General features: G+C 32.5%; 1 protein-coding gene across 1 annotated transcript in view; it reads left to right on the forward strand.

Moving 5' to 3' along the window:
* The window catches only part of pde1ca (phosphodiesterase 1C, calmodulin-dependent a), a 49767-nt gene extending 24026 nt beyond the window's left edge, over positions 1-25741 (forward strand). The window contains exons 10-14 of the mRNA XM_073830527.1: positions 1137-1218; positions 1303-1423; positions 3877-4049; positions 7616-7966; positions 25095-25741. Coding sequence (XP_073686628.1) covers positions 1137-1218; positions 1303-1423; positions 3877-4049; positions 7616-7966; positions 25095-25258 — 891 coding nt within the window. The 3' untranslated portion in view covers positions 25259-25741. The remainder of the gene's footprint in view (positions 1-1136; positions 1219-1302; positions 1424-3876; positions 4050-7615; positions 7967-25094) is intronic.
* The last annotated feature ends 443 nt before the right edge of the window (positions 25742-26184 follow it).

The raw sequence follows: 26184 nt of genomic DNA on the forward strand, positions 1-26184 counted from the left end.
TTATTTTAGAAATTATCAGAATGACATTTTTTTTTGTTTTACACTACTAGTCAAAAGTTTTTGAACAGTAAGATTTTTTGTGTTTTTTTTTCTCACCAAGTTTGCATTTTTTTATCCAAGTGTAACATGGTTCTTCAGAAATCATTCAAATTCAAAAAATCATAAAATTTTATTTGACATTATGCACTTTACCATTATAGATTTTATTTTATAATGTTACAAAATATTTCTATTTCAGATAAAAGCTGTTCTTCTGAAATTTATGTTCATCATAGAAACCTGAAAAATTATACTCAGCTGTTTTTAATATACTAATAATTAATAATAATAATAATAATAATAATAATAATAATAATAATAAATTGTTTTTGAGCAGCAAATCAGAATATTTAAATGATTTCTGAAGGATCATGTGTCTGGAGTAATGATGCAAAAAATTCAGCTTTGAAATCACAGGAATAAATTACATTTAAAATATATATCCAAATAAAAAGCTGTTTTAAATGGTATAAATATTTTGAAATGTTACAGTTTTTGCTACAAATAAATGCAGGCTTGGTGAGCAGAAGATACTTCTTCTTTTTTTCTAAACATTAAAAATCTTACTGTTTAAAAACTTTTGACTGGTAGTGTATTTATTTATTTATTTATTTATCGCATTAAGGTAATACAAATTTGAGAAAATGCACTTAATTGGCTTGAAACTAAAGTGAAAATGCAAAACAATAAATCTATTTTTGTTGTGTGTCATTTCCAAATAAGCTGCAATCTTGACAAATTATGCACAAAAAAGTGTGCATTTTTAGGGTACATACAGTGCTATCTTATGAAGCCATTTTCATCAAAGATTATGCTGTTAAGCCCAATAAATAAATTGAGAAATCGAGAATTATCTATAACTTTAAGGGAAAAATCTTAGATATTTACTTTCCACATGGGCATCTACATTTACATAGATGTCTTAAAGACACACTTGATTAAGAAAGTTAAAGAGTGAGAAAAAAATAGCTTTCTTGTACAAAAAAGCAACTTACCAGAGAATGATATAACAGTCTCATGATATATGAGCCTTTTTAGTAATCAGAAATCTATACCTGAAAAGATGCTAATTAGTACTCTTCTACTTTTTGTTTTAGGGCGATAAGGAGGCAGATCTTGGACTTCCTTTCTCTCCTTTATGCGATCGCAAGTCTACCATGGTGGCCCAGTCTCAGATCGGTGAGGGATCAAGCTTGTGTGTGGATCAGTAGGATGTTATAGCCATGTCTGTGTATTCTGATACTCATTTCACTTCCCTGACAGGTTTCATTGATTTCATCGTGGAGCCCACCTTCACTGTGCTCACAGACATGATTGAGAAAATCGTGACTCCGATGATCGAAGAAGCCTCACCCTCCGGCCTTACTATATTCAGACGCTCCAGGTGAGGATACATGAATGTGTTCAAAGAACTGACGTAGATTTTTTTTTTTTTTTTAACAAATTAATCAGCATGTTAGAATGATTTCTGAAGGATCGTGTGACACTGAATACTGGAGTAATGATGCTAAAAAAATTCAGCTGTGCATCACAGGAAACAGTTATTAGGTTGGTCTGAGAAAGCCAGCCTACTGCTACTTTAGCTTTTTATTCTTCTTCTTCTTAGACTAAATTTCAGAACGATACCCCTCCTAGAGCTTTCAAGCTATAACTACCAAACTCAGCCCAGCTCTTCAGACTGATCTCACTTAGTGTGCTCTGTCTTTTCAGACTGATCCGACTTGTAATTTTCATAAAATTGAAGATTAAATATCATAAAAAATCCCATAGACTTGAATTGATGGAATGTTCAAATGAGCCAACACTATTCAAACTCCAACTGTCAAAATTCAAATTTAAACTCCCAGAATCTCCAGATTCTCCAAAACTGTTCACCAAGCTTACGATTAAATTTCATATTTTAAATCTCCAACGAAATCCAACAAGAACTGCCTTATAGGAAATATGGTTCCTTGTGCTCCAATAGCGTTAAAAAACGCTTATTTTTCCTGCTAAATGAGCCAGTGCACATGCGCAGTATTGAGCGCACGTCTTAGAGCGCCGATTGTTTCTATAGCAACCAGGACTTCTAACAGCAGCTGCAGTGACGCTGACTTTACTAATCAACGATTGGCTCTTTCACTAAGAAGGCGGGGCTTCGCGGCCATAATGAACGTTGCATTTTTCCCCATTCAAAACTACACGAGTGACACGTCTTGGGTATTCTATAGTCTTTGCTATTTCTAATCCATTCAAACTCAGATTCTAATATTTCTAATCTTTTTACCTATCTAGCCAAGCCTAGCAACTAGAATCATGCTAGTAACTTGCTAAGCATGCTAGCAACATGTTAATCATGTTAGCAACATGCAAGTAGCTTGCTAATCATGCTAGAAACATGCTAGTAACTTGTCAGTCATGCTAATGTAATGATAATGTGCATGTAAATAATGTGCTAATCATGCTAGAAACAATCTTGTTAGAAATATGTTAGAAATCTAGAAACTTGCTAATCATGTTAGAAACATGCTAGCAACATGCTAGTCAGGCTAGAAACATGTTAGCCACTTCTTAATAATGCTAAAAACATGCTAGAAACTTGTTAATCATGCTACAAACAATGTAGTTACTTGCTAACCATGTTAGAAACATGCTAGCAACTTGTTCATATTGTTAGAAACATGTTAGAAACATGTTAGCAACTTGTTCATATTGTTAGAAACATGTTAGAAACATGTTAGCAACTTGCTAATCATGCTAGAAACATGCTGGAAACATGCTAGCAACGTGTTAATCATGTTAGAAACATGCTAGCAACTTGCTAATCATGCTAGAAACATGCCGGAAACATGCTAGCAACTTGCTAATCATGCTAGCAAAATGCCGGAAACATGCTAGAAACATGCTGGAAACATGCTAGCAACTTGTTAATCATGTTAAAAACGTGCTAGCAACTTGCTAATCATGCTAGGAACATGCTGGAAACATGCTAGCAACTTGTTAATCATGTTGGAAACATGCTAGCAACTTGTTAATCATGCTAGAAACATGCTAGCAACTTGCTAATGACATGCTAATAATGCATGTAACATGTTCATTATGCTAGAAACATGTTAGCAACATGCTAAAAAGTTGCTAATCATGCTAGAAACATACTAAACATGCTAGAAAAAAAATGTTAGAAACATGCTAACTACATTCTAATCATGGTAGCAACATGCTAATCATCTAATCTATCTATATAAAGTTCAAGTTCAGCTTTTACAGCTGCTGTAAACTTTAAAGCTAGGCTTTCTCAAGCCAACCTAAAGTTTTTCTTGACAAACTTTTTTATCTAGTTTTAATCTGTAATGCAAATTATTATTTGTAATAATACAGTTCACAATAGTTTTTTAGTACTGTATTTGGATCAAATAAATGCAACATTGGTTTGCATAAGAGACTACCTACTCGATCTTAGTTGTAAACAGCTAAAATTTCATATTATCAGGGAATTGTTCTTCAGGTTTTGAAAAGTGATACTGAAAATGTATATATATTTTAAATCTAGACTAGACTAGAACGGTGAGCAAATCATTCAAGTCGGTTCTTGTCACAAATCCATCTGAATGAGTAAATAGCAGATTGATCTGAATCTAAATTACTTTTCAAATTCTTATCCTTTTATCTTAAATAACTAGAGAAGTCGTGGAAATGAATTGGTCAAATATCCTGTATCTAGTCATGGAAACTCTTGGAATCCTTTAGCAGCTAACGACATTACACTTAAACGTGATGTACTTCCATATAATCTAAAGACAAACATTTACTGAAAGCTAAATAAATGCTCACTTTGTGTGTTTATGTGTGTTTGTGCAGTCTGAATAACATCCCGTCGGACAGTAAACGGTCTGCTGTGAGAAGCACGGGTTCGGAGGGCGGCACTTCCCTCAACTGCTCCGTAAACGCTGTTGATTTTAAAACCTTCAAAAGCACCTGGAATGAGGAAGTGCATAAAAACAGAGAAACATGGAAAGCCCAAGCTGCAAAAGGTATACACATACACACTCAGTAAAAATAGAGATGTTGTGCTGTAAATGATTAGTAATGCTTGTTCTGTTGCTCATAGGGGTTGGGGATTTAAACAAACCCTTAACACTAAATGTATTATTTAAAGTTGGCTTGTAAGTTATTCTGAATATATCATATAGTGATTCGCTGGTTGGACGATGGATCCAGTGGTGCTTGCCCTTTGCATATTAGGCATTGTAATATTGCTATACGATCGATAAAATGCTGCTACAGCTTTGCTTACTAAAGAGCAGAAAATCATGAGCGTAAGGTGCGGTGTATTGTGACTCGAGGCAGTAAGCAAAGCTGTAGCAGCATTTTATCGATCGTATAGCAATACTCTGGCGATTTTTTACAATGCCTTAATATGCAAAGGGCAATCACCACTCATCTCTTCAGAAACTAAAAACTACTTTCATTCAGAAATATAAATGAATTCAATATAAATAAAAGATTTAAGAGCTCAGGCTTAACAAATAAACAAAAACAAATGTTCGTAGCATGAATTTACGTAGATCTCCATTTGGCACAGATGTTGTAGATGAATAATGTTGTAATATTAAATCACGATTGACTACATGTGTGCATTGACTGAGAATGTGACAGCAGATCTCAGAGGAATGCTTTATCATTTCTAAGAAATGTTTTCTGGCAGCGGTGTTAAGCTGCGGTCACGTCAGACTTCCTGTTTCATTTATTTCTATTCATACTTAGGGAAATTCAGGAGAGTGTAAATGTAAGGGTGTCAAGAGTTTGTTCAACTCTGACCTGTGAATTCAAATAGTGTTCGAACAAAAGAGGGTCTAGTAAATGTCACAGACTGACAGAATTTTTTTCCCCAATAAAAAATTCCCTTTTTTTTCTCACAATTGTGTGTTTACATCTGACAATACTCGCAATTGCGTGATATAAACTCGCAAAAAAAAAGTTTTTTTCTCACAGTTGTGAATTTGCATCTTACGTTTACATCTCACAATTCTGCCTTTTTTCTTGCAATTATGTGATATAAACTCGCAATTCAGATTTTTCTCACAGTTGTATGATATAAACTCACAATTTCGACGTTTTTCTCACAATTGAGTTTACATCTCACAATTCTAATTTTTCTCGCAATTGTGATATAAACTCACAATTTTGACGTTTTTCTCACAATTGAGTGTACATCTCACAATTCAAATTTTTTTCTCGCAATTGTGATATAAACTCACAATTTCGACGTTTTTCTCACAATTGAGTTTACATCTCACAATTCAAATTTTTTCTCGCAATTGTGATATAAACTCACAATTTTGACGTTTTTCTCACAATTGAGTTTACATCTCACAATTCACATTTTTTTCTCGCAATTGTGATATAAACTCACAATTTCGACGTTTTTCTCACAATTGAGATTACATCTCAAAATTCACATTTTTTTCTCGCAATTGTGATATAAACTCACAATTTCGACGTTTTTCTCACAATTGAGATTACATCTCACAATTCACATTTTTTCTCGCAATTGTGATATAAACTCACAATTTTGAAGTTTTTCTCACAATTGAGTTTACATCTCACAATTCAAATTTTCTCGCAATTGTGATATAAACTCACAATTTTGACGTTTTTCTCACAATTGAGTTTACATCTCACAATTCACATTTTTTCTCGCAATTGTGATATAAACTCACAATTTTGACGTTTTTCTCACAATTGAGTTTACATCTCACAATTCTAATTTTTCTCGCAATTGTAATTTAAACTCACAATTTTGAAGTTTTTCTCACAATTGAGTTTACATCTCACAATTCTAATTTTTTCTTGCAATTGTAATATAAACTTACAATTTTGACGTTTTTCTCACAATTGAGTTTACATCTCACAATTCTAATTTTTCTCGCAATTGTAATTTAAACTCACAATTTTGAAGTTTTTCTCACAATTGAGTTTACATCTCACAATTCTAATTTTTTCTTGCAATTGTAATATAAACTTACAATTTTGCCGTTTTTGTCACAATTGAGTTTACATCTCATAATTCAATTTTTTCTCGCAATTGTGATATAAACTCACAATTTTGACATTTTTCTCACAATTGAGTTTACATCTCACAATTCAAATTTTTTCTCGCAATCGTAATTTAAACTCACGATTTTGACGTTTTTCTCACAATTGAGTTTACATCTCACAATTCAAATTTTTTCTCGCAATCGTAATATAAACTTATAATTTTGACGTTTTTGTCACAATTGAGTTTACATCTCATAATTCAAATTTTTTCTCGCAATTGTGATATAAACTCACAATTTTGAAGTTTTTCTCACAATTGAGTTTACATCTCACAATTCTAATTTTTCTCGCAATTGTAATATAAACTCACAATTTTGACATTTTTCTCACAATTGTGAGTTTACATCGCGCAATTCTGACTTTTTTCGTGGAATTTAGAGTTTACATCTCTAAATTCATACTTTTTTCTTGCAATCCTCACTTTTTCTCACAATTGTGAGTTTAAGTCTTGTAATTCTCACTTTTTTCTCACAATTGTGAGTTAACATTGTGCAATTCTATCTTTTTTCACGGAATTATTTGATACAAATTTGGAATTTTGAGAAATTAACTTGAATTTTACTCACAATTGCAGGTTTGTATCAAGAAATACTGACCTTATAACTCACAACTTAGAGTTGAATCTAAAAATTCTGAGTAAAAAAGTGAGAAATGAACTCTAAAAGATATATGTTCTGACATTTTTTCTTAGAACTGTGATGTACACTCGCAATTGCAAGAAAAAAAATCACAATTCTGAGAATTAAACTCACAATTCTGATTCTGATTTTTTCCTCAGAATTGCAAATTCATATCTTGCCATTTTAATTTTATAACATGCAGTTACAAGTTTATATCACAATTCTGAGAAAAATTGCAAGAAAAAAGTTTGTATCTTACATTCAGAATTGAGTTTTTCTCATTTTTTCTCAAAACTGCAAGTTTATATCATGCAATTCTGAGAAAAAGTCGAGAGTTTGTTTCACACAATTTCAACAAAAACAGAATTGCATGATGTAAACTCGCAATTGTAAGGAAAAAAACTGAATTATGAGATAAAAACGCGAAATTACCTTTTTTTTTTTTTTTTATTCAGGGGTGGAAACAGGCTTCTATACCAAGGACTCATTAAATTGATAAAAATTAACAGTAGAGACATTTATAATGTCTTATAAAAGATTTCTGTTTCAAATGAAAGCTGTTATTTTGTACTTTCTGTTAATCAAGAAAATTGAAAAAATGGTTTCCAAAAAAATATTAAGCAGTACAACATTTCTTTCACTGCTTCCAACATTTATAATAATAAGAAAAATCAGCGTATTACAATGATTTCTGAAGGATCTGAAGGATATAAATACAGAAATAAATTATATTTTACAATATATTATAATAGAAAACTGTTAAAATAGTAATACTATTTTAATGTATACTTGGGATCAAATATATGCATCCTTGGTAAGCATTTCAGAACTTTTTTCTTTCAGAAGCATTAAAATGATGAACTGAATTTGTATGTTAGATCTGGAAGAGAAGGCCAAACAAGAGGAGAATGAGGAGAAAGATAATAAAGCCGACACAGACACACAAAGCAGTGACGGCAAAGGCGATAATACGAAAAAAGAAGACAAAATCAACACAGACTCGAGTGTGAAATCTCAAGACAAACGAAAGGAGGACACAAGAAAAGAGAAGGATTCAAAGACAGATCGAGAAGCTACAGGCGATAACAAGGAGCCCACAGAGCAACAGCCCAGAGAGGAAGAGGGCAATAAAGACCCAGGGGGGGTGAATGGGGCTCAAACACCAGGGTCTGACGCCAAAGAGCCCGAGACCAGCAGCGACACGGACAACAGCCAGCGAGCACACAACGGTGAGTGTCAAAGTTTTCAAAATTAGATAAATTTATCTGGATATTTGGATATCATGTTCATATATCTAACAACCTGCTCTGCCTTTTGTGTCTAATTTTTTCTAAAATATTTTTAAAGTTAAAAATTTGTACTAACTGCTACTTGGTGAACTTTGATCCTCTGTTTACCTTTTACATGATATAAACTAGTGGTTGACCGATATGGGTTTTGATAATGGCCAAAGCTAATAATGATATTTAGAGACTGGCTGGTTGATAAGCAGATGCTAAAAAAAAACATAAATTATTAAAATAATATTTTAAATATTTATTATTATTATTTATTTTTATATATAATTATAATTATTATTTTATTTATATATTATTATAAATTATTATATATTATTATTTTATTTATGTAATGTCATAAGAAAAGTAATGAAATTGCAGAATCAAGTGACTTTTGAAATTGATTTTAATATATTTCCTCAAAATTAATTTTAAATATTGTGAACTTTACCTTGTACATGATATAAACTAGTGGTTGACCGATATGGGTTTTAATAATGGCCAAAATTATATTTAGAGATTGCCTGTTTGATAGCGAATGCCCCCAAAAAAACATAAATAATAATATATATTTTTTAAAATATTTATCAATATTGTTATAATAATAATAATTATTATTATTATTATTGTTATTATATAAATATTAATAAATATTTAAATATATATATATTACATTGTTTATTTCAACTTCAATTCAGAATTTAAATTTTATATTTAATAATTTGTATTATTATTCTTACTATTATTTTATTATTATGTATTGAATGTCTAAAGAAATTTTAAACAATTGTAGAATTTAAATCATTCTTATATTTTTATGTATTATTATTTTATTATTATTTTCTACATTTAATGTTCGAAGAAATGCAATGAAATAGCAGAATTTAAATTACTTTTATATTTTAATATATTTCCTCTTTATTTAAGAAAGTTGTGTAATTGTAATTCACACAGTATTTTCTTAAAATGTATTTATATGTTATAATATATGAGTTGAATAATTGGACACAGTTATCATAATATGCTAATAATCAATATTTCATAACTAAATATGGACCAATGTACTGTATACAGGCCTATCACTAACAAAAATTGTACTGTTCTTGCTTTACCACTTTTGCCTTGCTTACCATTGTGTTTGTTGTAACCAAGCACTATCGCAGCCAAACTTTTACATGTTGGAAAGAAGGTGGCTTTGTTCTTAAACGTTTCTAGTATACTTGTAAAGTAGTACACTCTAATTCTAACTCTTATGTGTTTTGTAGTGTGCTCTATAGTGTATACTGTACCTTAAAAGTTATAGTGTGCTGTGTGGTGTATAGACTCTCATGTAATGTGTAGCATTTAATGTCCTCAAACTAGCATACTAACTAGTGTACACTACTTACTAGTGCTGTACTCTGAATCTGCAATATATTGTGTTTTGCAAGCGCTGTGTGCTACATTATGCTGTTGTGTATATGCATTTATGTTCTTGTCAGAAAAGGGTACATTCAAATGGTTAGTGTAATAGAGAAAATGGCTGTATATGTTAGAAAAGCCCTCGTCTTTCTTTTGTTTGTTTATCTGTTTGTTTGTCCTGAGTGGACTCAGTTAGTGACCCATATCTTATCTGAATGTCAGGGAACGAGGAACTGAACTCACCTGACAGTGACGACAGTGAAAGCAAGAGATCGGATGGTAACGTCATCGCCTCCTTTAACTGCTATTGGCATCATATAGCGGCTGAATCCTAATTAGCATACTACATGTACTGTGTCCTAACCAGGTGTGATTCGACAAGTTTCCAGCAACAAATCTGTCCACACTCAAAACAAAAATTACAGCAATTCAAAACATACCTGATCAGGGCTCTTCACTTACTTTTCTTGTTAGAAACTTAAATTTAGGAGCACAGTCAAAATTCCAGGAGGATATTCTAAACAATAATCCAAAAATCTGATTAAAAAACTAGCCTTCCGATTACGAGGTGATATTTGACTCTCTAAAGTGATTTACAGGGGATTTTGTTTTTACCTTTGTTTTTACCTTTTCATTTGTTTAATGAGGCTCAGAGGTGGCATGAGTGCAATCAAATTCATAAATTCATGTTGAAATTCTAAAATTTTGAATACAGAAATATTAAATGATTTAAATAACTGAAAAGATCTGCCAGCAGGTGGCAGCAAGACACTGATTTAATTACTGAATCATATCATTCATTTGATTCAGTTGAACGGCTGGTTTATTTAGGATTAAAGCAAGTGACTGTCTTTATGAATGGGAAATTGAATCATTTCACTTGATTCGTTTAAAATCGCACGTTCATTCATAAACGAAACACCGCTGTGTTTAAGTGGAGATGTGCAGCAGCTTATTTGTGACTTGTTTCAGACTATTTTTGATGATGAAATAGAAAAAATCAGGCAATGTTGTTAGAGTCAGACTACAGAGCCCTAAAAGGTCATGGTGGTGAAAAAAAATTAGGGGTGGGTGGAAAAAAATTTCAGGGTGGTGAAAAAAAAATCAGGGTGGGTAGAAAAAAGATCTGAGTGGTGGAAAAAAATTTGGGGTGGTGGAAAAAAAATTTCAGGGTGGTGAAAAAAAATCAGGGTGGGTAGAAAAAAGATCTGAGTGGTGGAAAAAAATTAGGGGTGGGTGGAAAAAAATTTCAGGGTGGTGAAAAAAAATCAGGGTGGGTAGAAAAAAGATCTGAGTGGTGGAAAAAATTTAGGGAGGTGGAAAAAAATCAGGGTGGGTAGAAAAAAGATCTGAGTGGTGGAAAAAATTTAGGGAGGTGGAAAAAAATCAGGGTGGGTAGAAAAAAGATCTGAGTGGTGGAAAAAAATTAGGGGTGGGTGGAAAAAAATTTCAGGGTGGTGAAAAAAAAATCAGGGTGGGTAGAAAAAAGATCTGAGTGGTGGAAAAAATTTAGGGAGGTGGAAAAAAAATCAGGGTGGGTAGAAAAAAGATCTGAGTGGTGGAAAAAAATTTGGGGTGGTGGAAAAAAAATCAGGGTGGGTAGAAAAAAGATCTGAGTGGTGGAAAAAAATTTGGGGTGGTGGAAAAAAAATCTGGGTGGGTAGAAAAAAAATCTGAGTGGTGGAAAAAAAATTTGGGGTGGGTAGAAAAATAAATATTTCACTTTTTTTTTTTTGCGTTCCCTCTCAAAGATGTTTTGTGTTCTCTCGCAAAACATCTTTGGGAGGGAATGCAAAACAAATGCAAAACATATTTTTCCCACCACCCCGATTGTTTTCTCTGCTCACCCCGAGATTTTTTTCTACTCACCTTGATTTTTTTCCACCACCCAGATTTTTTTTCTACCCACCCTGAATTTTGTTTTTCACCACCCCGATTTTTTTTCCACCCACCCCTAAATTTATTCCACCACCATGACCTTTTAGGGGCCTTTTATCGGACAATGTAAGCCACTTAATAATAACTTCTAGTGTATTTAACTGATGTATTAAATCAATATCTCATTTACAAACTTAATACAAAATGTATTAAACGCTGTCACTCATCTTAGTTTGCAATCTTACAAAGCTCTATTATAATCAACGAAGCTCTCTGTACTGCACAATCAATCTCTTATTAACACTTTCTCTACACTTTATTTATGAAAGGATTCATGAGCTATGTCTGTGATACATTACTCAACGTTGCAAAAACACATAAACCTTTAAAGCTCCCCTCAGCGCAAATACAAATATGCTGATCGGCACATAGTGCTCCTAAATATTGTTTCATAGTCACACATAATAGTTTTCAGTCACAAATGCGGGTGAAATGGTCGCACTGTAGAGCCCTGCTGATTATTTTGACCAATGAGGTTTCACTGTGGGCGGAGCTACACAGATCATCACGACAGAAGTGTAAACTAATAGGGCTCTACAGTGTTACCATTTCAGTCGCATTGTGTGTGACTATGTAAAAACATTAGGTTGTAAGGTTAGGTATAATGTTTCTATGTTTTTGCAACATTGAGTTATGTATCACAGATATATCTCACGAGTCCTTTTATAAACAAAGCGTAAAGAAAGTGTAGGCTAAATAAGAGATTGATTGTGCATAGAGAACTTTATAATTATAATAGAGATCGCAAACTAAGATGCTTTTAATAATGTTTAAGGGAGTTTGTAAATGTTAAACAAACAAGAAATTATTAAGTGACTTACATTATCTGACTATAACACTATTGCCTGATTTTGCTCTATTTCATCGTCAAAAATGGTCTAAAACAAGCCACAACTGAGCCGCTGCGCATCTCCATTCAAACACAGTGTTGTTTAGTTTATGAATGAATGTGCGTTTTTAAACGAATCTAGTCAAATGATTTAATTTCCCATTTGTAAAGACAGTCACGTGCTTGATTCCTGAATGAACCAGCCATTTGAACGAATCAAATGAATGATATGATTCAGTAATTAAATCAGTGTCTACCGCCACCTGCTGGCAGATCTGCTCAGTTATTTAAACCATTTCATATTTCTGTCTTCAAAATTGTATTTTTAAAACATTAATCTCAAGATGAATTTATGAATTTGATTGCACTCATGCTACCTCTGAGCCTCATTAAATATATGAAAAGGTAAAAGCAAGGTAAATCATCCACTGTAAATCAGGAGTCAAATATCACCTCGTGATGGGAAGGCTGTTTTTTTTAAAACAGATTTTTTGATTATTGTTTAGAATGTGCTCCTGAAATTTTGACTGTGCTCCTAATTTTTTTTAACAACAAGTGCTCCTAACAAGAGCCCTGTCTGACTATAACACTACTGCCTGATTTTGCTCTTTTTTGTTGTCAAAAATTGTTTGAAACTGCTGCACATCTCCATTTAACACCTTAGAGTTCCTGTCAAACTTAACTCAATGCAAAACGTCCCGCCGGTGGAACGTTGGAACACTAAGGGGTTAAACAGTTGTGTTTCGTTTAAAAACGGTCAGAATGAACGTGCGATTTTAAGCGAAATTAGAGTCATTGAATCAATAACACATTCATAAAGTCATTTTATTCCTAAATGAATCAGCCGTTCGAATGAATCAAATGAATGAATGATTCAGTAATTAAATCAGTGACTTGCTTTAATTTTCATTTTTAAAGTATATTTTTAGTCATCAATATTTTTATGTTCAAAATGTTATATTAAAAACATTAATCTCAACATGAATTTATAAATTTGATTGCACACATGCCAAATAAATTAAATATGAAAATACACCTACAAGCCATTTTTGTGTTCTTCTCTGCCAATCTTTGTAGTACAAGTTAATTTTGTTAACACTGATTTATTTTGATTGGTAACTTATTCTATTTGTTACTACGTTTGTTTAAATTAGATATTTTAAAAAGGCTTATAAATATATATATATATTTTTTTTAATTTGACATAAAAGATGTCAGACATTGAATAAAGTTGTCATTACAAAGGTAAAAACAAAATTTAATTTACTTTAAGGAGTCAGCTTGTAATGGGAAGGCTAAAATTGTCTTGTCACAGACAAAAATGGTTGGAAAAAAACTAATGAAAATAAATTTTTATTACTTGTTTTATTGTGTTGCACTTAGTTAGGACATGCTGTACTATAGTGAGTACAACGTCATAAAACTGCACTCGCATAATAGAGAGAAAACAGTCATCTTGGGAGTCATATCAATAAAAAAAAAATCTTAAGGATGCATTCCTCTAAAATCCAATTGAAGTAGTTTGCTATCTGGTCACCTTTGGAATAATTTATATTAGCATATTATGATTTGTGACGCACTCCTTATTTCATACTTATTTAGAACAGATAGTATGCAAAATAGGATTCAGCCGCTATCAGCAGGAGTTCACTTTAGGTTCATTTCCTCTCATCAGAAAATTGTCAGAAAACCCACGTTATAGTGACTTGACACCTTCACGCATTTTCTTTCACCTCTGCATTTCACCCCAAAATGAATCTATTTACTCAGTCTTGTGTTGTTCCAAACCTGTATGACTTTCTTTCAGGTGCAATGTCCTGGACATATTTTGACTATACAGTGAATGGGGCTTTTGCTCTGAAAAGGACAAAAAGGAGCTCCAAAAAAGAAAAACCACCATTGAAGTAGTCCATATGACCCACTATGTACGATAGTTTTGTGTGTCAATTAAATTTTGAGAATTTGAAATTTAAAAATGTTTTTAAAATTTAAAAAGTTAAAATGATCCACTAAAATGCTAACCCTGACTGCAGAAAAATTACTTTTTGTCCTATTTTTAAACTTGTTCTACAGTAAAATATTTAAATATCCTGTATAACACTGCATAAGATATTAAACTTTTGACAGGTTTTATTTTAAAAAGAAATGTTTTGTTTTACTACACTTTTAGATATTTTGAATTGTGCATTAGGCCAAAACAAATGTAAAAACAAAAATATTGTGAAATATTATTACAATTTTTAACAATGGCTTTGTATTTGGATATGTTGTAAAATAAAATTTATTCCTGTGATGCAAAGCTGAATTTTCAGCATCATTACTCCAGTCTTCAGTGTAATATGATCCTTCAGAAATCATTCTAATATGCTGATTTGCTACTTAAGGAATATGTTTTACTATTATCAATACAATTTAAGGATTGTTTAATGAATACAAATTTCAATAGCTTTTATTTTGAGCTTAAAGCTTAAATATTTTTTTCATTAAAAGCATTTTTTGTAATGTCACATTTACTTTTGATAAATTTAATGAAATGTTATATGTTAAGAAGTTTGAGGTCAGTACATTTTTACATTTTTGAATTTTCAAAAGTTTGCGGTCAGTAAATTTTTTTTAAAGTCTTACATTTTAGAATTTTTAAAAGTTTGTGGTCAGTTAATGTTTTAATTGTTTAAAGTTTTATATTTTTGAATTTTTGAATGTTTTTAAAGAATGTTTTATTCTTTCTTTTTTTTAAAATAAATTTATACTTTTATTCACCAAGGATGGGTTAAATTGATAAAAAGTGGTAGCAAAGACTTATCAAATATTTCTATTTGAATAAATGCTCTTCTTTTTAATGTTTTATTCATCTAAGAATCCTGAAAAAGTATCACAGATTCAAAAAAAATAAAAAAATAAAAATAAATTATATATATATATTAAGCAGCACAACTGTTCTCAACATTGATAAAAAAAATTGCATATTAGAATGATTTCTGAAGAATCATGTGACACTGAAGACTGGAGTAATGATGCTGAAAATTCATTCATTACATCACAAAAATAAATTATATTTTAAAGTATATTAAAATACAAAACCAATATTTTAGATTGCAATATTATTTCACAATATTACTGTTTTTTTCTGTATTTGTTATCAAATAAACAGCCTTGATGAGCAGAAAAAAGACTTCTTTAAAAACATTAAAAATCTTACTGATTCAAAATGATTTTGATTCAAGGATTAATAGGCATTTTAATTTCAAAAATAAGACAAAAATTACTTGTTCTGCAGTGCTTTCAAACATGCCACATCAAGATCTGAGTGCTTCTAAATCTTCTTTGGTGCTTTTATGTCTTTATATTTGTAACCTTGGACCACAAAACCAGTCTTAAGTAGCAGGGTTATATTTGTAGCAATAACCAAAAATACATTTTATGGGTCAAAATTGTAAATTTTCCCTTTATGCCAAAAATCATTAGGATATTAAGTAAAGATCATGTTCCATGAAAATATTTTGTAAATTTCCTACATTAAATATATCAAATCTTAATTTTTGATTAGTAATATGCTTTGCAAAGAACTTCATTTGGACAACTTTAAAGGTGATTTCCTCAATATTTTTTTTTTTTGCACCCTCAGATTGTATCTCAACCAAATATTGTCCTATCCTAACATTTTTAGACTGGGTTTGTGGTCCAGGGTTACATTTAGCCTTGAAAGCCCCTGTTCCAATTCACTTTTCTTGTATGAAAGAACAGCTAGGACATTCTGCAAAATAACTCCTTTTGTCTTCCTCTAAATAAACTAAATTTCATGGGTTTGGATTGACACAAGAATCAAATGTTCATTTTTCACCGAAGTATACCAACAAAATCATGAAACCTTCCAAATCACCTGTTCTGCATTAATTTCTGAGATGTTGTACTGCATCCATCCAAATGAAGTTGAATTCCCTCCATCTGATTCAGAACGCATGGCATGTCAGTTGTCGTAGCACCTCATTCCCCTGTCAGACATCAGTCAGAGCTGTGGAACAGAAGCTCTAAATGTGCCAAATATCTGCTCTCCTCTGCAGACTCAGAAGACGAGCACAGTAACTGTGGGATCTCCCCTTCTTCACTGGCAGACAGTGCAGCCGCTGCATCTGCGCCTGATGCAAACTAACAGCACTCCAAATCCTGTACTATGCTGTCACCTGGTGGTTATTTTTATTCATCCTCTTTGTTTCTTTTTTTTTCTTTTTTTTTTGGAGAACATTTCACATCTTGAAATCGGATCTTTATGTCTCTGATTGAGTTTTTTTTTTTTTATACTTTTTTAGTTTAACATCAAACTTTAAGGATGTACTCCAGGTTTTGGTTCAGAGACACACAAAACCATTAGAGAAGTGAGACTTTGGTCCAAAACGGATGTACAAAAATCATGGTAGTTGTTGGAAACTCCCATGTCAAGTCGATGGAGATCAACCCCAGATGATGTTCTTCCCTCGGGGACAACGTGATATCTGCCAAACCTGCACAGACAGCGAATGGAGAACTTCAAAGATCTTCAGTCCCTCAGAGCGCTCATGCAACCAGATCACCTTCAACGGGCCGTCGTTACCACGTCCAAAGAATGTCTGCAGATTGTTCACCTCTTATTTTTGTTTGTGTTAGTCGTAAATTGTTGCTGTCGTCTGTGTATGATACTGTACAGTTGCCATTGTGTGTGTCTTCTGTACATAGGCTTTCAGGAGCTTCTTCATATCAAACCGTTAGTTTAACGGCCCGTAATTCTTTGTCAGTATCCCTGCCAATGTCACTTTTTCACAGATTCAGTTCAGTTTTGTCCCAATGTGGTGTAATTTTGGCAAATTTTTCAAATGATGTTGTTGTATGTGATTTGGACAACATTTACCATACCAATCAAAAGTTTTTGAACAGTAAGATTTTTCTTTTGCTCAACAAGCCTGCATTTGTTTGATTTAAAATACAGCAAAAGCTGTAATATTGGAAAATATTTTTACAATTTAAAATAGCTGTTTTGTATTTACAATAAGGTTCCTTAGTTAACATTAGTTAACCACATTAGTTAACATGAACTAATAATGAACTGCACTTATACAGCATTTATTAACATTTGTTAATGTTAATTTCAACATTTCCTAATACATTATTAAAATCTTGTTAACATTAGTTAACGCAGTGTGAACAAACAATGAACAACTGTTTTTTCGTTAAGTAAGGTTAATGAAGATTAGTAAATACAGTAACACATGTATTGCTCATGGTTAATTCATGTTAGTTAATGAACCTTATTGTAAAGTGTTACCAATATATTTAAAAATGTAATTTATTTCTGTGATCAAAGATACATTTTCAGCATCTTTACTGCAGTGTCACATTCTAATATGGTGAAATATTTTTATTGTTATTCATATATAAAACAGTTGAGTATATATATTTTTTGGATTCTTTGTTGAATAGAAATATCTAAAGATCAGCATTTATCTGAAATAAAAAGCTTTTGTAACATTATACATTATACTTTTCATTTTTGGGGGGAATGACATGATAGAAATTAATACTTTTATTTAGCAAGGATGCTTTAAATTGATCGAAAGTGATGATAAAGACATTTATAATGTTAAAAAAGATTTCGATTGTGGATAAATGCTGTTCTCCTGAAATGTATTCATCAAAGAAACCTTAAAAATTCTACTCAGCTGTTTTCAACATCATAATAATAATAATAATAATAATAAATGTTTTTGAGCAGCAAATCAGAATATTAGAATGATTTCTGAAGGATCATTTGACTGGAGTGATTGATTCTAAAATTTCAACTTTGAAATCAAAGGAATAAATTACATTTTAAAATATTTTCAAAGCAGTTGTTTTAAATAGTAATAGTTTTTAAATAGTTTGCTGTTTTTGCAGTACTTTGGATCAAATAATTGCAGGCTTGCTGAGCAGAAAAGTCTCATAAAAAAATCCTACGCTGTAAAAAGTTGTCACCTATTTCAACTTAAAAACTTACGTTCAGCAGCTGCCTTAACATTTTAAGTTAAATCAACTTAAAACTGCAAGTAATTTCAACTCATAAGTTAAATTAAAAGTACAAGTCATTTTAACACATTTTATTGTTACGAGTTGAAGTAACCTGTAGTTTTAAGTTGATTTAACTTAAAATTTTAAGGCAGCTGCTGAACTTAGGTTTTTAAGTTGAAACTGGTGAAATATTTTTACAGCGTACTTTTCAAAAACTTTAGTGTGTGTGCATCTGCTGGATATTTATAAAAAATGAATGCATATACAATGGGGTCCAAAACTCTGAGGCCATATTGAAAATCTGGGGTTTTCTTGGGGGAAAATTAATATATCAAAATACAAGTGTTATGATGTAAAATGAGTAAATATTTAATTAGTAACTATTAGTGTACTTTTTTTCACTCAAATTAATTTTTTTTTTTTTATTAAATTGGAAAAATACTAAGTTAGCCTCAGATTTTTGAACCCCACTATATATATTAAATTAATAATTCATCTAGAAATGAATATTTGCTCATGCCAGGCCATCTAAGATGGTTAGATGAGTTTGTTTCTTCATCAGAACAGATTTTGAGAAATGTAGCATTGCATCCTTTGCTCACCAATGGATCCTTGCAGTGAATGGGTGCCGTCAGAATGAGAGTCCAAACAGCTGATAAAAACATCACAATAATCCTCAAGCAATCCACACCACTCCAGTCCAGTCTTGTGAAGCAAAAAGCTGCATGTTTGTAAGAATCAAATCTATCATTAAGACATTTTAACTGTAATTCTCATTCTGACGGCACCCATTCACTGCTCAGGATCCATTGGTGAAACAGTGATTAATGCTAAATTTCTCAAAATCTGTTCAGATGACGAAACAAACTCATCTTTATTTTAAATGGCTTAAGAATGAGTACATTTTTAGCATTTTTTTTATTTTCATGTGAACTAATTCCTTTAAAATGAATGAAGGTACAGCTGCCCTTTTAAATAACAAATTATATCTGATTTTCTGTTATTATGAGCCAAATCTGATGGGCCAATTTTTCTCCAAGACCTTAAAATGTAGTAAATGTAGTAATTTTGACATTAGGTTGTATTTGGAATTTTCTTCTATTTTTGTATTTAATGTACATAAAAGATTATATTATTTAAGAAGTGTTTATACTCTAGGGAAATTTGGTATGAACAATGAACAATATAGATTAATTGTAGGAAGGTGTACTCTTCATGCTTACTCAAATCTCTAAGAGAGTTATAAAAGGAATCTTATTTTTGTTTTACAATCTGGTAAATGAAGAAATAGATGAAAGTACGTTTTAGCACAAGCATTTCGATCTAGGTGCCGCGTGCTAATATTACACTTCAGTTCACTGTCCTAGCGAGGTATTTATGTCCCTGTCTGTGCCGCTCATCTTCTCAAAGTATAATGAGTCTTTTCATACATAAATTGTAAAATGTAGAAAACAAAAAGTAAAAAAAAAAAAAAAAATCAATAAATAAAATAGGCCTCCTTGTAAATAGGCTGTTATAAATAGGCAGCAAAATCCTGTGTAAATGTCTGTTGCCTCAACCAAAGATGATTATAATGTCTGTACGTCATTTATCTGGAGGTCATCGTAAGCCATCATTCATGCATACTTCTTATGAGTCATTGATTAGAATGAAAGCAAGAAAGAAAGATAAAAAGAAGGAAGCATTGTTGCCTTAAATCTATTATTGATTATCAAATCCTTGTTGTCATTCATCTTTGTTTAGTCGTCATATTTCTTTCTTTTTTTAATGTGCTTATGTCAACGTTTTCTTCATATCTGAGAGACACTGAAGTGATTTTATCATTTTTATTTTAGTGGAGAGTTCAGTCAGATGTGAATGTCTCAGCGTTGAGGCTGAACTTTGCAAAGCTCATTTGATTGGTTGATACTGTGCCATTATAAAATATTATAGTGATATCATTTGGTTTTATTTTGTGTTGAATTCCCCTCCTCAACTATTACATTTCCAAAAACAGAGAGTTGGTGACATACTGCAAATATCATTTTCCTAATCAGTATTTTCCACCAAAACATCTTTAAACAAACCATATAAAGCCAGTAAGTTTATGTCAGGCTTCCGGTTTCATTTAGCTGCTCAAAACTGCTTGTTTTGATGCTTGATATTGCAAATTTATTGCAAAGGAAAATCTCACCATGTTATTTTAATGTATTACAAACAGTGCAAACCGTTTGATCATTTACAGCACGTTGTTATTTTTATGTTTCAACGTGGAAGCCCTTTTGTGTTAATGCCAGAGACTTCTGGTTCGTTAGCCGCTCTGAAGTAATAAAGATAAGAATAACAAAGTGCTGTAAACTGTAAAACTGTTTGCACTACAAACCAGTGCGTTCATAATTAAGATAACACATTAAATAACATGGTAAGACACACTAGGTTGCAATGTCAAGTAGCAAACCTATCTGTTTTGTATGCGAATGACACTGGAAGCCAGACACTTTAAATTTACAAAATGGGTGCGCCCACTTTTTTTTGGGGCGTTCACACTTCGCGCATATTTGGATGCTTGAACATTTTGAATTGACCATAGACTGTAAAAAATATGGACGTAGTGTCCGTGACGTCATCCGTAGGTTTCTGAAGATCGATTTTGAAGCCTATAGACCTTTTTCCTAAACGATGAGCGCCGCCATTACGAATTCTAACGTCAGATTGAATGCTTTTCTGTTCCGGTTTCCATAGGAACCCATTCAAATAGCGTCCATCTGTTTTTAATGTAGCTAACGTTCGCTGCTTCGTGTCATCTACACACTCATTAAAGTGAGGCACTGACAAATGACGGTCATTGTGACATTGCCAAGTGATGGCGCTATGGAGCCATGTGCTTTTAAAAAACATTTTAATAGGTTTAACATTAGTTTATTAGCTCGGAATATACCCTAATTTGACTAGAAACAATGCAGACCGGAAATGCAAAGCATTCTTTCAGTTAAGAGTCGGACTTACTTCCGTGTTCAGGAAAAACGTCTATAGTGGGCGGGATTCGGCCGTCGCCATCTTGGAATCGCGTCATCGCACGTCACTCCCGGATAATCGAAAATGGACAATAAGGCGGGACGTGGGTGGAGCTGGGTGCTGAAACCACGCCTACTTAGCGCGCCAGTGGTGACAGCAGCGGCAATCCCCCTGTCACTCAAGAGGCCACGCCCTTAATTATGCAGAACTTTACTGCTTAATTTAACTTAAACGGATGAGTTATAAAAAAAATTCACCCCCCTCACAGTTGACATGAAGGGCGAGATTAGCTATATAGTCTAAAACCACTTTTTGAACCAGGCTGTAAACATGTTTTTTTCTGCTGTAAAGTTGGCCATTTTAACATGGGGAGTCAATGGGACTGACTCCCTTTTGCAGCCAGTCTCTAGCGGCCAGTCGATGAATTGCAGTTTAAGCCACTGCCGTGTTGGTTTCAATAGAGAGAGCGGGAGGTTGCCACTTGGAATTGACTCGCTTCATTCGCGCGTGAAATTCACTTCATGGGAGGGGCTTCTTCCACTCGGCAGCGGGAAAGTAGTTGTAAAATACAGCGAATAAGCTCAAATTGAGTGAAGAGCGTTTTATACAACAGATTGTCCGACCTCCTCACTCACTTTCTTCCAAGCAAGATCCTTTTTATTTGTTTCTGTAACAGTACTAAGATGTACAGTAGAGTATCCACATACAGCGACGATGATTTTGTCCTCCATTGTTGTTTCGGATTTTTTTTTTTTATTAAAGAAGAATGATTGAACATTACAAAAATATTGAAGTGTAAATTCAGATACACAAAATATAAGAGCAATCTTAAACTGTAAAACAGTGAATAAGAGGAGACAAATAGATAGGCAAAACTAACTGATAGCCACATTGAAAAAAATAAAAAATAAAACATAGAAACAACTAAACAATAGTTCAAATTTTCTTCCTTTTTCCTTAAGACATATTCAAATGTTTCAGCAGGGAGCATTACCAGAAAAAAATTCCTCCATGAAATGTAAAAATATGTCATTGTTTTTGTAATTAATTTGCATTAGAGATTTTTTTAAAAGCTTCCATTTCTGATAAAAAAATAAATTACACTTTGGAACGCATTTAGCAATTTTTGTGTTTATGAATATAATATTTACCTTGCAAAATGTAAAAGTTAACGACATACTCAGTTATTTTACTATTGTGTGAATTAGTACAAATAACATTTTAAAGATAGCATATAATTAACATTTCTTTGCAGAAATAGAAAGGCACTAACATCAGACCAAAAGCTAAGAGAGGAATCACAATTATGTTTCGGATTTCTTTTCTTTTTTTAATAGCTCAAGTTCAGCAATTTTACAGTAGCCAGGGGGTGAACAAAAGGGAAAAAAGATACAAAATTATAAAGAAACTGAAAAAGAAAAGTAAATAAAGCAAATAAATACATACAAAATAATTATATAATTATATTTAAAAAATTGAAATGTTTACATACATTATTGCACTTAACAGCTTTCTTGTTCATCAGATTGTAAATAGATTTTAGGTATTGCTTTACTTCTGATTTCAAATTGTTTCGGATTTCTGCCTCAGCCCTCTACGTCGTAAACACGTCACTAGAGCAAGCTCCTGATTGGTTGACGCAGCGCGCCAAAGTTCAGATTTTTCAATTTGCGCAATCACGCGTTATGCGCGTCAACCGCCCTTAAAGGGATAGTTCACCCAAAAATGAAAATTTGATGTTTATCTGCTTACCCCCAGGGCATCCAAGATGTAGGTGACTTTGTTTCCTCAGAAAAACACAAACAAAGATTTTTAATGAAAACCGGTGCAGTCTGCCAGCCTTATCATGGACGTGAATGGGCACCAAACCTTTAAAAGTAAACAAAAACATGCACAAACAAATCCAAATTACACCCTGCGGCTCGTGATGATACATTGATGTCCTAAGGCACGAAACGATCGGTTTTTGTGAGAAACTGAACAGTATTTATATCATTTTTTACCTTTGATACACAGCCACGTCCATCTGTCATGAGCACGAGTTTGGCATCAGTCACGTCACATCGTACAATACGCAAACGCCGTAAGCGATCTGTCGCTTGAATACGACACTCATTGTTTACACAGTGCACAGAGATTGTGGGCATAGTGGCTATTCAAAATGGTAATAACTTGCGCGTATCCTGATTGTTTAAACCGATTTAAAGCTAAAAGATTACGTTTGCTTGCGCAAACTCATCCGGGACTTTTCACTGATTTCCCCTTACGGCGTTTGCGTATTCTACAACAGAGCGCGAACACATGTGACGTGACTGATGCCAAACTCGTGCTCATGACAGATGGACGTGGCTGTGTATCAAAGGTAAAAAATTATATTAATACTGTTCAGTTTCTCGCAAAAACTGATCGTTTCGTGTCTTAAGACATCAATGTATCATCACGAGCCGCAGGGTGTAATTTGGATTTGTCTGTGCATGTTTTTGTTTACTTTTAAAGGTTTGGTGCCCATCCACGTCCATGATGGCTGGCAGACTGCACCGGTTTTCGTTAAAAATCTTCGTTTGTGTTTTTCTGAGGAAACAAAGTCACCTACATCTTGGATGCATTGGTGGTAAGCAGATAAACATCAAATTTTCATTTTTGGGTGAACTATTCCTTTAACGGTCAATTCAAAGCCTACTTTTTTTCTATTGCGTATGTTTATCTACGTCTGAGAGGAGAACGATCACATGAGCTCAACCGTCTTCTTTCCTATTGACTGTCGCTCCAGAAAGTCGCTCTTCATTTGCATGAAGTTGAAGGATTTTGAACTTTGTTGCGTCGCCAACGACCTCTGTCGCTCTTTTCGCCGGGATTCGCCAGCTCTCCACTGAAATGAATGGGATCACGTTGCTTTGTCGCTGCATGTCGCTTGTAGTGTGAACGGGGCTTCACTCGCGTCTGGTGTGAACGCACCTTTACGGAAAAGTAATAAGGTGTGGATAGTGTTTTGTTCAAAAATCCAACAGCATATAGTATACTTTATGAATTAAAAAAAGAAAAGGTGTGAAGTAAAAATACATTCTTTGAAAACAAAACCTGTCCAGGTAATTATATCTTTACATTTTAAGGATGTTTTGATATGAAACGACGTAATACTGATTAAGAAACCTCCTTGCTAGTTTTTAGAAATGTCTTGCCTCGAATCTTGAAATTTCAGTCTTTTAACCTCATGTTTAGCACGTTAGGCTCAGAATGTGAAATTATGAAAGTGAAAAGCTGTACATTATAGAATGTTGAAGTTGATGAGTAAATACGGCACAGTGAGATTCTGCCTTAATACGTGTTTAGTTCTGCTTTGTAGTAAGTGTCATGTGTTCAGCGCAGTATGTGCTTGCCAGGAAACCTCGATGTCAAAACTAAGCTATTTTTTATTTGATTTGATGTTTTTGGTTTGAAATCCTCATGTACAGCGTCATGTATCCTCTCCGGCACTCAAACACAAACTGATTTCTATCATTAAAACAAGGATGCTCAGATCAGCAGTGCACTAGCAGCATGAATCATGCAGTGATGCACTGCCATCTGTTGCCTATCTATTGTATTGCAGTCAAACTCCTTTTGTTTTCGTTTCCCAACGTGTAATTTGTCATAAGATTATTTTTTTCTACATTTAATGTCTGTTGATGCATTCGTTATTTTTTATTTCAAAAAGAAAAAAATTCAAATCACAAGGCAGGTGTGGTCATGTGATCATGCTTGTTTTCGATGCTCCTTAATTGCACTTTTGTGACAATAAATCTTTACTCAAAGGGCTCAGATGACGAGTTTGAGTCTTTATTTTCATATACTGTTTTAGTTTTTAAAATGTACAGAAATTGTATTAACTGAATGGCTGTTAAGAATCTGCTCTGTTTTTTGCAGCTGCCACTCGCCGCAAATACCACCTGGTCAGATACAGTAAGAAACCCAGTTACTGTGCCAACTCCTACTTGCCCTCCCGCCCACAGAAAGAGGACAGCAAACCCACAGACCCCCGTAGCAAGGCCAGGCATCTACAGAGCATCTCTCTGAGACGGGGGAGGTGACCCCATCTATAGCACACACACACACTTCTGTCTGTTCTGACCTGATGATGGAGTTGAGTGATGCTATTTCAAACCAAAATCAAAAGGAAAATAAAAGATATTAGACTATTAAGCAGTTTATTTTATTACTAATAATCACTTATTAGTGTATACAGGAAAATAAAGAAAAACAGTAAAAAGTTTATTTTATTTTAAGTTTTATATAAATATAGAAAATATAGAAAATCATAATATATATTTATATATAATTATATTTATTTATAATTATATAATTATAAATATATAATTAGATATAATTGCTTATTTTCAGTTGTTATGCCCATACAGTTTTTTTAATTTGTAATGTGTGTGTGTGTGTGTGTGTGTGTGTGTGTGTGTGTGTGTGTGTGTGTGTGTGTGTGTGTGTGTGTGTGTATGTATGTATGTATATATATATATATATATACACACACACACATATATACATATACATATATACACACACACACACATTTCATTATTTTACTGTTTTGGATTTCTTATTTTCAATAGTGATGCCCAGAGTTTTTTTATCTTTATTATATATATATATATATGTTTTATTATCATTATTTTACTTGTAAAAAAAAAAAAATGAAAGTTTATTTGTATTTTTAAGTATTTGTTTATTTAGTTTAAAAAATATATATATTATTTTATTTTATTATATATATTTATTTATAATTATAATTATTTTAGAATTTTGCAATTCTTATTTTCAATTGTGATACATAATTCTTTATATGTATTATTTTTATTGTATGAAATATATACATTTAATACAATAAAAATATTACAGATATAAAAAAAACATTACAGTGATGTATGAATACATTAAAATATTTTTACATTAAATAATATTTAATACTTTAATATTTTTGAATAATTAAAGTTTGTTTTTTTTACAT

Source organism: Garra rufa, chromosome 24 (genome assembly GCF_049309525.1).
Source record: "Garra rufa chromosome 24, GarRuf1.0, whole genome shotgun sequence".
NCBI classification, from domain to species: domain Eukaryota; kingdom Metazoa; phylum Chordata; class Actinopteri; order Cypriniformes; family Cyprinidae; genus Garra; species Garra rufa.